The 14373-nt window shown below is 32.1% G+C and overlaps 1 protein-coding gene across 1 annotated transcript; it reads left to right on the plus strand.

Moving 5' to 3' along the window:
• Positions 1-1060: 1060 nt before the first annotated feature.
• Positions 1061-13949, plus strand: LOC149798296 (folate receptor alpha-like). Its single transcript, XM_089960572.1, has 3 exons — positions 1061-1248; positions 12592-12727; positions 13381-13949. The coding sequence occupies exons 1-3, from the start codon at positions 1165-1167 to the stop codon at positions 13650-13652; spliced, it is 492 nt and encodes a 163-aa protein (XP_089816698.1). The 5' UTR covers positions 1061-1164; the 3' UTR covers positions 13653-13949.
• The last annotated feature ends 424 nt before the right edge of the window (positions 13950-14373 follow it).

Genomic DNA, 14373 nt, shown 5'->3' on the forward strand with positions numbered 1-14373 from the left:
TTAGATATCAGTTTTTGATGTTTCAAATATTAGATACATGTATCTGTTATTTGTGTATATTATTGAGCTCCGCCCATTTATGTGACTAGCCACGCTGCACGCTCCGCCCATTATGTGACTAGCCCTTGGATAATTACATCGACCTTTACAGATATCAGTTTTTGATGTTTCAAATATTAGATACATGTATCTGTTATTTGTGTATATTATTGAGCTCCGCCCATTTATGTGACTAGCCATGCTGCACGCTCCGCCCATTATGTGACTAGCCCTTGGATAATTACACCAACCTTTTTATATATCAGTTTTTGATGTTTCAAATATTAGATACATGCATCTGTTATTTGTGTATATTACTGAGCTCCGCCCATTTATGTGGCTAGCTCATCAGCGTGATCAAAGAATGATACACACAAAGATACACCAGGACATTTCTCAAATTTATTTAATAATTAATGCAAAAAATAAAAAGCTAGAAACAGCGGTGGATAGAATCACCAGAATGGACTGGATCGGAAGCAATTATTGGGAAGGAGTTGGAACATGTGCAAAATATTTGTAATCAATATTAATTTTGTATTTGACTGTATAATCACACATTTACGCAATAAAGGGTGTGCACGCAATAAAAACAAAAATTACCTCTATAAACGGAGAACAGTTATCGATTTTATATTTATGGAACCGAATACTACATACACGATGACATCAAAACATAAATTATAAAACGCAATTAATTTTCAATACAACTTAATAGATAATCATAAAAAATAAACATATGTACGCTTTAAACGCAATAAAAAAATATAAGGACTTTAATTGAAAAAATGCATTTCATTTCGTTTTAATGCTTACAATTCTGAGTAACATATTTGTCAGTTGAGAAAATAACAAAGGACAATAAACAGTATCTAAAGTTTATTTCATATATATATATATATATATATATATATATATATATATATATATATATATATATATATATATATATATATATTATATTTATATTATATTATATTATATTATACTATATTCTCATATATCTATATATATCAGTGTGCACCATGGAGAAGCAGAGCCTGTTGCAACTCCAATTCCACAGTAACATTTCACAATAAAAGCAACTGGCTGAATTTCACCTGGAACCATTGTCCAAATCACACGATGTCTGATAAATGCAAGACGAGATTTCTTCTAGACTTGTGTTTCTTTGAATGTTCTCCAAATACTGGTCCATGGATTCAAAAAGTAAGTGCTAGTAACAACGACAATAAAAGAAAAGTAGTCAGGAAATGACTGATGATGACCGAATGATTTGTTTGCAACTTAAAATCTTGTATGGGATAAAAAAGCATTAAAATCAAAATTAAAATACCACACAATCACATTATGTTTTAGTGCATTGCACTTTCGTACAGGGAGACTATAAAATTGTTAGATCAGTAATTTTGTATAAAAAAAGATTTTGTATAGTACAAGTTTCTCACGTAACACATATGTTTTGTAGACGAGAACGTTAGAAATCAAACTGAAAATCACTAGACCAATGTACATAGTGTTCTCTACTAGAAATTTCAATGGATATAATACCTTTTTGTTTTGAAAAATACTTTTTGCATTAATAAGTGGTATGAATTATACGAATGTTTTCGGGCTGCTGCATGGAATCATTTCACTAAGTAAATAGCTTACAATAGACTCTGTGATGAAATTAGCAATGCCATAATGTAGTTGCAGATTTGGTGAAATAAATATTTTAAGATATTTTCGCTTTAGTCAAGACTATATAAATACTGTGGATTCTATTGTACTTGCAGACGATTTGTGTTTTCATTTTGTGTTAATATTTCTCGGAAATATTTCAAATCTATACTAATCAGGATACAAAATATGAAAAGATATAACAGTGAAATTACAATTAGTTTATAGATAGCTATATTTGTATGGATCATTTGATAGAACAGCTGACTAAACAATTAAGACATTAAATATTTACAAAAATTGAAACAGTTTACAAATATGGGGTGTAAATATTTGATGAAAGACCTTTACTCATAATAATATGTGAATAGCTTTGAAAGACAAAAAGATAAATGAAACTGTCAATGATTGATACTGATTATTTATACATTCATCTGGAAACAAAGGACGTATGCAGTAAAAACGTTTTGTGGGTAAAAGTCAATCCTTTATTCCGGAACACTAAAGACGAAAATGCAGTTTTAAAACAAATGATATAATGATTGACAATTTGATGTGGTGATTGTCATTGTAATAACGCATATTGTCATTGAATGATTGTTTCTATAAACTATTGTATCAGCTGGAAACCCGTGGTATAACTAAAGTCTGAGAGACAGCAAGAAATCTGTTCTGTCGACAGTGAGGTAGTCTTAAACTTTACAATACAGTTTTTGTATTTATTATTTAGCGATTGGTTATTTAATTTCAAAGACATTGCATCATACTGCAAAACAAATGTTTTCCAGTTTACATTTGTGACATCCACCGTATACTATTCAGAGGCAATTGCGAGTGAAATGTTAAATCAAAAGTTCTGTGGAAGAGATAACTGATACAGTGGACAATGATCTGTTAGCATGTGAAAGTCAAGTTGTGTTCTAAACTTTTTCCATGCACAAACCACTGGATATCTTGAGGACCAGTCTTTTCCTCCTAATCTGATATGGTCATACCATTCTAAATTTATTATTCTTAGTACCTTGTCAAAGCCTACACGAGACAAGTAGCGTAAATACTTGTTCAAGTGCTGAAGATATTGTAATCATTCAGCTTGTAAAGGTCATAACGTCTGTCAGATATGGTGATGCTTTTGATATGCATTCTGCCCGTGTTTATAATCAAATTGATAGCATCTCTTTTTACCTTCACATCGAACGAAGAGACTAGCCGATACAATTATGATATTCGGATTCCGCTTTGTAATTGCTGTCTGTTAAGCTTCCACAGAGTAATGCTTCTTGGATCCTATGCAATACACTGATTTCTTAGCTCTTTTTGGTGTCTTGCCCTGTTTATTAAGGGTTATACATTGCCATTAAGTGTGCTAAATAAAGAATTACTGTGCTTCGTCCACATGCATTCTCCATGAACTTGTATGTACATGATTTCTGTTTGACCATTAATTTAGGTTGTTTTGGATTTTCACGTTTAACAATTTTTCTGGTTTTGTTGGTGCATATAGAGCAAATACGTTATATTGGTTGTCTAAAGACTGTGTTATAAAACTCTACAGTTTTTATCAAAGCAACCAAGTGTCTTTGTTCTATTTTCATTCACTGAACCATGCTTTTTCTCTGTAATTGATATTTGATAGATAGATGTTTCCTGTAGATTAATTAAGGTTAGCTAATGCTTCTCTATTGTTGCATACATAACTAAGAAACTATGATACTACTATAAGCTTTTATTTTATATCCTGTATGAATAGGTGATGATATTTTGTTTTTCATTTAAATTAATAAAATGTTATTTACGTATTACTTTTACACTGTAAAGAACAAGTAAGCAAAACGTTCGTTGCTTATCTCTAAGTGCTACGAATCTATGGTCAAAATACAAGTACCAGAAAGAAAAAACCCAACAAGTTTTGTTAAACTTAACAAACAATTTAATTATCAAAGTTATAAATGAAAACTGTGAGAGCAAACGGTATTAGGAAGTGAATCAAAACTAATCCTTATAAGAGTCTATGAAAAGTCGTATATAAATGAAAAGTTCCTTATAAATTTAAAAATCTTAAATATACTGGTCCTCCAAGAATCATTACGTTGTCAAGATGGCGTTGTACTTTATTCCTTCGAATAAGTTATAACAATTTCAGACTAATATTATCGTCCAAATAATGAGCACTTTTTATTTCCACTGAACTGTTCAAACATTTTTTCCCTCTTGAATAATATCTAAGTACAACATAAATCATGCGTGCAGACTTACAACAGGAACACAAAAAGTGTGAATTACTCCAACATCAGAACGAAACTGATTGCTTAGTTCTCTGTTTATATACATCGTCTATAGCGACTATATTTCGCAATAGACCACACGTGATGGAACTTACTACTAATTTTGCGTCCAACTAGCCTATTCATATGACCTAGTCCAACCAATGGGAAGTTACTGAGTACTTCTAGAAACGCCGAAACTCCACCAGTCAACGAGAAATTAAGCCAATGGCCATTATGTGTTCTTATTAAGATTATTATTAATAATTGTCAACACATACGTAAGTATCTATTTATTAATCCTTTGTAGTACTATGCTTTTAACAGACTCCTGTCACGTGTGCAATATGTATTTGAAGATATTCTGTACAATTTACAACTATAAATAACAATTATAAAAATGAGATAAAATCCGGTAACATTTTTTCAGACTTTTCATCATTGTTTCTGTTTATTCAATACTATATTACGTCAAGTTGATGTTAGTAAAGAAATTCGGCAAATGTAACATCTTTTATCATTTTGATCTTCTCACTTAAATTGAAATTGTTCATAATAGATCTTGTTGTGTTTTTAGTAGTATTCGTTTTTATATTTGTGTTCTCATCTGTTTCTTTTTGTTATTTGTTAAATCATTTTTCGTTTCCATCTCTTAGAGGGTATTATTGTTAGTAATAAACATTTGTGAAAGTCGGTAGTATTAGTTTCTTGGACGGTGGTCTAATTCCTCTATAACTGTCTGAACTGTGATTAGAAATTGCTCTGTGATTATCGGACTTAATGTATATCCTATCTTAAGTTTGTTGTAAATATTGAAGAAAATCATATATCATGTTTCCGATTTCAATTACTGTTTGCAAGTTATGTATGGCTTTACATAAGGTTCAGAATCTATGTGTTAGCAATTTATGTGCATCTAAAGAAATGATGTCCTCATCTATTCATTTATCTGTTCTCGTCTATTCATCTATCTGGTTCTTTGGATCTGATATTTTGTTTGCTCTTTCGGTATCACTCTGTTAAATATTTAGTACCTGATGATTTGTTTGCAACCTGACATATATATATATATATATCATTATCTACATGCAGCACAGGATTTAATGATGTTGCACTCAAGACGAACTTCGCCTCAGCTGACGGAGCACTTTGTGTCCTTCCACTCATTTGTATATAGGAAAGGGACAGCTTAGACTTTCTAGTGATAACCGGTTATTCGACTCTGTACATATTGTACTATACGAAGATTAGGTGTTACTATCGTAAGACTCGCATTCTCCTTCAGAGATGCTGCACGATTTGGCTTTGGTTTTCTTCAAAACTGAAAAGTAACCTTGATTTTTTCCAGAGGTGAGGATTTATTGTTTAGATTCAAGGTTGTTTCTTTGTAACAACTTTGTTAGGTAAAAATCAATATCCATTATTGATGGTGGCCAATTGGAATAACAATAGAGCACGATGCTGCCCACAGAAAAGAGAAGAGCTTACTGGTGTGTGCCAAATTGTTTTGATGTGCCTTTTTGTTTCAGTCGATATCTGTGAGCAAGTGTATGTTATTTAATAGGCCCAAAAGTTAAAACATTTTACCAATGTATACGTTACCGTTGTTTGTACAGTGTTAACACTATTTTCTGGTCGTCGATGCTTTCTTTAATATTCGACTGTGAACTGACGTAGAGAAAATGGAATAATTAGCTCTACGGCTTCTTCATTATCGATGTTTCATGGAGAAACTATTAACTTCTCGATGTCTTCAGAAACATGTTGTGTGCAATGCTACAAGCAGATTTAAACGGAGGCATGATAAATAGAGTATATTATTGCTTTTGCTTCATTCGATGTTGAATTGCAGGGAAAGCCACCATTTTTATTACTTGAAAAAAGTTAAAGGTTAAAGGAGTTGATATTGGGATGTATATACACAAAGTCTTGTCCTGTTGTTCTTTAGTTTTGTTCATTTTCATGATATCTAGTGGCTTACTTTGTAAAAGCTTGGTATCTCATCAACGTTTTAAACAAGAACGACTTCACGTTGTGCCCATATAAACAAGATGCTAAAACGTTATATACTCTCACCTTATCAAACAACAGGTCGTGCTGTTAGATTCCTTGGCGAAGTATCCTTTGCTTATTTTTTAGTATCAACCATGTTTTCAATTGACTCCTAATGTTCACAATGTTCTGTTTGAATTGCAAGTCAGATTAATATGCATTTTAAACTGGAAGGCAGACTGAGTAATTTTTCAATGATACTTTGAATCAGTCATGACAAAGGAATATTCTGTTTTGCATTATGCTACGAGTCTATGCTCTTAAAACAAGTAACAGAAAAGAGTGAAAGACAACACGCTTTGTAACATTTAACAAATAATTGAGATCGCTCCGGTGGCCTAGTGGTTAGAGTGTCCGCCTAAGATGCGGGAGGTCGTGGGTTCGATCCCCGGTCGAGTCATAGCAAATACTTGCAAAAATGATACTAACAGCTGCCTCGCTTGGCGCTCAGTATTAAGAGGTTAGTGTTAGGACGGGTGGGCCTGGTGTCAGGATAACGTGACTGGGTGGGACATCATGCTACATGTCTGCGGCATGATGCCCAAGTGATATACATCACTAGAAACTGTCACACAGCAGACATTGTAGCGATTTGACTGAAAAATTGCTAAAGCTACGTTAAAAATCCAAGTACACACACAACAAATAATTATTTTCTATAGAATACAAGGTGAAAATGAGGAAAAACTTAAGGTATTGCGATTTAATGCCCTAGAATAATCCAAGAATTAGATCAGATTCAAGTCGTAGTAATTTAAAGTCCTGAATAAAATTTAGTAAAGGTCCCGCAGAAATCAAAAACTGTAGTCAATGACGTGGATGTTATAGGTTATGGAGTGCTGATGTGTCAACCGTCTTTGTTGAATCACAGTAATATAATTCCAGATTTAAATTCAGTATAGATTCCAGTGAATGTCTTTATCCAAGAATTTAATAAGAGCACTTTTGTATTTCCAGAGAAAATAATTATCTGAATTCAATAGTTTTGAAGAAAAACAAAATTCACCTCATTCTGGTCACAAGATAATACAACTTGAAAGTGCTAGATGTTAAAGCACTAATGGTAAAATCCTCACAGTTACAATATATAAATACTTCTCTACTTGACCTCAGGTCACAATTAGTATTTTCTATATAATGAAAAAAAAATTACTTGACGGAAAATAATCTTCTAGAATAATCATATGAGCCTTGTTTACTTACAACTGAATAACCTATATAATTCACTTAGGAAACTGCAAAACCCTGACCCAGATCAACATATTTACTTTTTCTAGTTTACCTGACTAATAATCCTGATATTAAGCGAATACACATAGAAGCTATTATTAGTTGTTTACATAAAATGAAATATAAAGAAATTTAAAACGTCAATCAGGTCAAGCAGAAATTAACTCGATTTTGGACAAGGTCAAGTCCAGCATACACTGTTACATTACAACAACATTTTATGATATAACAAATTTTAAATCTAACAAACAAACAATTGAATTAAATATACATAACAATCAGCTGACTTCTGTCGACAAAACATTAAGGTGTAAGTGAAGATGACTTATGCCTAGATTATGTACATATCACGTGATTCGAAGTGACCTGTTTGATATATTCAAACAGTAACAGTATAGAAAACGTTTCCACTGGTTAAACATGAGGTGTATAATTCGGTTGGAGGCAATCCCAATTAGGCGACAAAAATCCAGTACAGTATTGGATGCCTTTTCTTTATATTCACTTTTACAGATCTTTTTCAGTTTTACACATTTCTTTTTCGTACGTTCCATTTCAGATAAATATGTTCAGTTGGTGTTTGTACACATTCAGGTTATCTGCAAATAGAATTATTGGTGCTTTCAATCTTGCTGTTATCTCGTTTGTGAGTCTGTTGCAATCATGCAGGCAGAAATAAGCACAGCCAGCATGTTCATCTTTGTTTGTCCTTGAATTATTTTGCCAACTCAAAATGTTCTCCACGATTAAATATTATCTGCTCTTTGGCTTTATTTATGTTTCTAAGCAGCTAACATAAAATCAGGTGTTGGCAATTCAAATCATTTTGGTGCAGTTTTATGTTCGTCTATATTTGTTTGTCCCCTTGAGGTACTTACACTCATAATTTGGTCTTATTGTGAAATGTGTGCACATAAATTAAGTTGTTTCAACTCTATGCTGTTTTTTTAATTTGACTCCATATTTCATTTTACATTGAATTGATATTTAGACAGCTGTATTCGTATCTCAAATGAAACATGATTCTTTAGACAATACTTATGGTAAAATTATTAGTTTTTAAATGCCAGTAGGAAACTCAAAAGTCAAAGGTATAAACGATAATTTTTCAGTTTTGTTAATTTTTCCCAAAGTTCAGGCCGTATTGTGAGCTTGATCTTCTCGCTATCATTACTGTCCAATTTTAAAGTATATTTATCTTTTTAATGAGTTTATATTTGAAAAATTTAGTTTCCGTGTAGTGCAATTTAAACTCTTTAAACTTGTTTGCATTATCAGGAATGTTATTATCAGAAAGCGGAACTGCAGGTGGTGGTGTAGTGCTTTACTTGGTTTCTTTTCAATTTGTAATCCATTTATTAGAATTGGCAAAACATGTACATTATTGGCATAATTAAAAGTATTAATTTGAAATTGGATTTTCTAGGTTAAATCTAAGGTAATTAGGTAGTATAGGGTTGTCACAGTTCAATATAGTAAAGTTTTATCCAGTGTTATATATATCTGATTTAATTCATATTAATTTAATTTAATTGTTTGTCAGTTTAAATTTTTTAAAATTCTATTATATGCTATTATAATGTAAATTTATTCACTGGAGATGATATTTTTCCAGAAAATCGGTTGACCTGAATCATTTTAAACACCAGGTGTTGATCTGAATCCTGACCTGGTTTCAGAATTCGTAGCAACCTTCGTAAACAAGTTCTATTTTATTTTAAAATGATTGATTTTCGTCAGGGTTTCTTTTGGTGTAAATACGATCACGAGACTCTCCCTTCGATTTCGCAATTCCGGTTTTTCCAATACTGCGCATTTGTTAGTTTTAATAGAGATGCATAGAGAGAGATTTCTCAGTTTTGGGCTCTTTACACTGATGTCAAGTTATTTGTTCTAGCCAGATTTTGAGTTATAATTTTCTTGAGATCCATTGGATTTCAAAAGGATTAATTCTTTATTCTCTGGAAATATTTTGAGGAGTGCTCACACAGAAATTTTGGAAGACATTGCTTACAAATTTAATTTGGATTTCCAACACCCGAGTGTCATTATTTATGTTTCTACAAGGAACTGTAAAAGATAAAACAGTGCAGACTACAGCATATGTCATCGTCATCAGTCCCGGATTTTCCACCAGGATTCGACTTGAAATTATTGGAACATTTATTACTAGGACTTTTGCAATTTAATTCGTGGATTATTTTTGGATTATTCTTGGAATATTTTTGGATTTGATTCTTTATTCCTAAGTTCTTCACCTTTTTTATTTTTACAGAATATTTCCAGGGAAATAGTTTATTTGTTAAATTTTAAAAAGCTTGTTGTTTTCACTTTTTCTGTGTTACTGTTTATTAGAACCTAAACACGTAACACCAGGGAAATTGATGCAATAACACGACCTGTATACCTGTTTTGAATAAAATTAGAAAAAGGTAAAATATTGCCTTTATTTCATGAACATTTGTGTGATTTTCGTTTCACATTAGTTTCTTTAAAGTCTGGTAGACTAGCTTGTAGTCTCTTACAATATATATTTCATTATTTGTAATATAGTCAGCTTTTATTTCTTCTTCAGTATGATTTAGTACACTGCTAGGACATCACATAGATTGTAGTTGGCTTATCACGTTTATCTTGTGTGCCATTTTGTAGCTTACTGTTAATCTTCTTGGAAGAACTTTATTCTCTCTCTGTCTATGTCTATGTCTCTGTCTGTTTGTCTGTCACACACACACACACACACACCATGCATGTTTTTAATTCTTCATGTGGAGTGGAATATTTTTACATTCTTTTGTGAAGGATCCTGTTAAGCCCGTTCATAAGTATTCAGTAACTTTCATTTTGTAAAACTATTTTCCACATCAATCTTTATCTTTCCAGGCTTTTGATGATTTCTCTTAAATCATTTTCCGTTTGTATGTTTCGCGGAGACGTATTTTGTGAAGAAACATATCAAAATGTATTTTTTATCAATTGTTTGTAGTTTATATGGCAATAATGTTAGCCTGTCGATGGTATCAACATGGCTAATACAGACCCTTCAATATGGACATATACTTCTCTCTTGCTTTCTTGGTGTGTTGTAAGATTGTTACGTTAATGATTCCTTCAGTTCGTCGTATTTTATTTTATTTTGTCGCTGTCATGTTAAACGCTTTAAATATTTCCAGAACCTCTCTGAAAACTGTTGAACGCAATAGGGTATGGCTTGGTGTCATTATTTACATTGTAAAAAAAGTAATTCTTTTTAGTGACGCACTTTAATTGTCTTCATAGTATTATAATTCCAATATGTATTAATGGACTGCGTTTTCTACAACTTGATTGGATGTAAACGGTCACGTGCTACAGATCTGGCATTTGTTATACATCGATAATTTTGGGGACTACTTATGGTTCCCTGTTTCCAGGTCATATTATGTGATATGTGTGTGATGTGATTTGGATTTTTAACGTAGTTTTAACAGTTTTTCAGTCATATCGCTACGATGTCTGCAATGTGGCAGTTTATAGTGATGTCTAGCACTGGGGCATCATGCCGCAGACATGTAACATGATGTCCCACCCAGTCACATTATCCTGACACCGGGCCAACCAGTCCTAACACTAACCTCTTAATGCTGAGCGCCAAGCTAGGCAGCTGTTAGTACCGTTTTTGTAAGTCTTTGGTATGACTCGGCCGGGTATCGAACCCACGACCTCCCGCATCCGAGGCGGACGCTCTAACCACTAGGCCACCGGAGCGGTTCATATTATGTGAAGTATTATCTATATCAACACATGTGTCACATATGTCTCGTATTTTAATAATTTACAAAAGTTGGTTGATGTTATGTATATCTATAGTTTTTGCAAATTTTATTCATGACTGTAATTTTTAGTGACTATCTCTAGTTAAATTTTGTGTACGTGTATAGGTTCTGTTTTGAGATCTTAATAGTTACAAGACTGCGTGGGATCTATATATAGCTATGATCAAATTAATACTAATAAGAAACTATTAGTAGTAAAAATGTTGACAAGTTTGGAGTTGTTTCCAATTGGACAGGTCGGTCAGGTGGGTTTCTTAGAGGAGTTAAGTAATTTTCCATTGAATGGGTTATGTCAAGCAGGTTCTTTTACAATGTCGGAAATTTGCGAAAGTCATGTGACTAGAAGTAGCAAAATGTATTTTCACCATTTTGCTTTTATATAAGAACGTGGTACTAGACCAACATTAGGCCTTGTTTCTTAAGTTCTTGTTGTAACACCAGTCTTCAGATGTATTTAATGTTGTAATTAGATATTCGAGAGGAACATTTGTTTGAACTATTCATTGGAATTACAAAGTGCTCATTGGACTAAAACATTTTCTGGACTATTGTGAATTATTCAAAGGAGTTATGGGCACTGCCACTATAATACATCAGGAGTGTTAGCAGACCAGTGCATTCGTAGATATGGTATTCATTCTGGCAATTCGATGCTTTTGGACTTGAATAGAACTTTTGTGGGATTATTTTTGTATTCAGTTTATAATGCTGTAAGTTGCTCTTACGTTTTTATTTTGAAAGTGAAATTAATTGTTAATTATATAAAATAAAGATACTTTGTTGGTTTTGCCTCTTTTTGTTGCTTAGTTTATGACCATAGAATCGAAATAACTGATCTAAATTTGGTATCTTATACGTTCACACAAAATAATAATACACAAAAATATTACTAATCCAGAAATGTTGCATCCTTATAAAAATTTTCAACACACAAATTATAAGTGGTATAATGATTTTTATGATTTCAATTTTAGTTGTTCTCGAGTCACATATATGAGATTGTAAAATTTCAACAAATAATTTATCCATCAGTCATTTGTTAAGTATTTAAAACATATAGATACAAAATGACAGCATCAAGAGCGAAAACAATAATGACAACGACCATTAATACCATGATGATAATGATGATTAGAAGCATTAGTATATTATTATTATTATTATTTATTATTATTATTATTATTATTATTGAATAATTTAAACCTTCACCATTTAAGTTCGTCACTGTCAATGAAAGAACAAACAATAATGCAGGAATTTCAGCGGCAATAATAACAAAAAGAACAATGATCATGATGAAGATTTACATCAAAATGAGATCATTTAGATGCAGTTTTGTCTGTTAGTTTTTCTTCTTCCGAACAAGACTGCTTGTTAAACAACATATCAGACGCCATCATATAATATTTACATATTGTGACCAAGCTGGAGATATATTTATTTATTAAGAAAGGAAATAACCTTTTGAACACCACATAAAGTCTGGGTGTTTTGCACCACATTAATGTGGGGATTGTTTATTTTTTCAGGTGTCAATGAAAATCCGGAATGAGCGTCCCTTGAACATACCAATGTGCAACAGCACGTGTTTGAATTGGTGGAACGATTGTCGAGAGGAATATACGTGCTCAAATAATTGGGGCAAAGGATTTAACTGGACCAGTGGTATAAACATGTTTCCTGATACTTTGCAATTATTTTTATTCAAAATGTTTGTTTCATTCTTTCAATTTCACAATAAATGGAGTTTAATAGAAAAGGTGAAAAGTATATTAGTACTTGTCGCAATATTCTAAATTAGATTAAAGGCGGTACATATTCAACCATACACAATTTGGCTTCATATACATTTTTCATTTAAATAGTTCCAGATATAATGAAACAGTTATATGCAGATCCCTCGAAAATACATCTCAAGCTTTAGGATGGCCAGGATGTTGTGATTTGAAAATCCAGTGTTTAATCAGGGGATTAGGTGCTGGTTAAATTCCACTCATCAATTACGTCATAGCCAATTATTAAAAACTAGAAAAGAAAAAACAAATCTACAAGGAAAGAGATTTAGCATAGATTATTATCTTCTTTATTTTGTTTTTCTTTTGCTCTTGCAAATATTGTTTCAGCTGAAGAGTACGCGACTTTGTTCATCTTAACTTGTTTGATACCCTTGCTGTTATTATTGATTAAATATAGTCGTAGTTTACAAATTTGTTAATTTTCAGTCATACCATATTGGAGACTGTCACCTATGTGTTTTGCATGAAATTGTTTCGCAATTTGTTCGGTAAGTGTTCCATCTGAAATTTTTTAATTTGCAGGGACTATCCAATGTCCAACATCTGCTACATGCAGACAATTCAAGGAAGTCTTTAAAAATGCAACGACGTTCTGCAACCAGATTTGGGATTTTGCCTTGCAGGTTGTTCCGGATAGTCAACCCTGTATGAAACTCCAATTTAATGGAAGTAATCCGAATGATGCTGTTGCTCAGTGGAAAGCGAATCAGTTAGCAAATAAGATGAATTCAATGAATGCAGATATGGCTGTAATATCTTTGGTGGCAGTTCTTCTTATGATGCTCTCCGTTTGAAACTGTATATGTTATTGTTCCATTCAGTAGAGTTGACCCTGCACGTTGCTCCAATTTTATAGCTGCAATCCATGTGAAACTATTGCTAAGAGGAAAATGAATATGTTGGAAAAGCATAAATGTGATTGTATTTTACCTTGTGAAATGCTCTGATGTATTCTTTGTTCATAAAATATTGTAATGGGTACTTTTTTTTACCAGTTTATAAGAGAATCTCTCTTCAATAGCAGTAACACTAAACAAAATCAAGGCATGTTACAGAACATTGTTTTTGACAATAAGTCGTATTTAATTTATTCAAACACAATTGTATTTTTCTAAATACGCATTTATAAGTAAGCGATAAATCCTTACATCATTTTCTGAAGAAAGTTACTATTGGAGTGATGAATTGGCTTTATATGTCTGAACAAAGTTTATTTTCAAGATTTGTTTTTCTGCCTTCATTCAGTGTTAATTTATACATTTTATTGATTTTTTAAAAAATCAACTCAAAGATTAATGTGTACAGGACCTAAGCAATTTTTTTTATCTACATTACCATTTGGTCATTTAAGTTTTCAGAAATGTTACCGTTGAAATAAGTCTTCAGACAAGGATCATTAGTTCAAAATACTTTTTTTGTATACCTTTTCCAAAAATATACATTATCTTATTAACTTGCAAGTCAAGGTTACTAACATGGGTTATTTAAAATAAGATTTATTTAGCATCAAGTAAG

This window comes from Sinohyriopsis cumingii, chromosome 6, assembly GCF_028554795.1.
Source record: "Sinohyriopsis cumingii isolate HCF-2022 chromosome 6, ASM2855479v2, whole genome shotgun sequence".
NCBI classification, from domain to species: Eukaryota; Metazoa; Mollusca; class Bivalvia; order Unionida; family Unionidae; genus Sinohyriopsis; species Sinohyriopsis cumingii.

What these genes read in the sequence shown, in the direction of transcription:
- LOC149798296 (XM_089960572.1), top strand. Translation starts at nt 1,165, where the DNA reads ATGTCTGATAAATGCAAGACGAGATTTCTTCTAGACTTGTGTTTCTTT. An exon ending in CTGGTCCATGGATTCAAAAA is followed by an intron (nt 1,249 to 12,591) that starts GTAAGTGCTAGT and finishes TTATTTTTTCAG; the next exon opens with GTGTCAATGAAAATCCGGAA. An exon ending in AGGATTTAACTGGACCAGTG is followed by an intron (nt 12,728 to 13,380) that starts GTATAAACATGT and finishes TTTAATTTGCAG; the next exon opens with GGACTATCCAATGTCCAACA.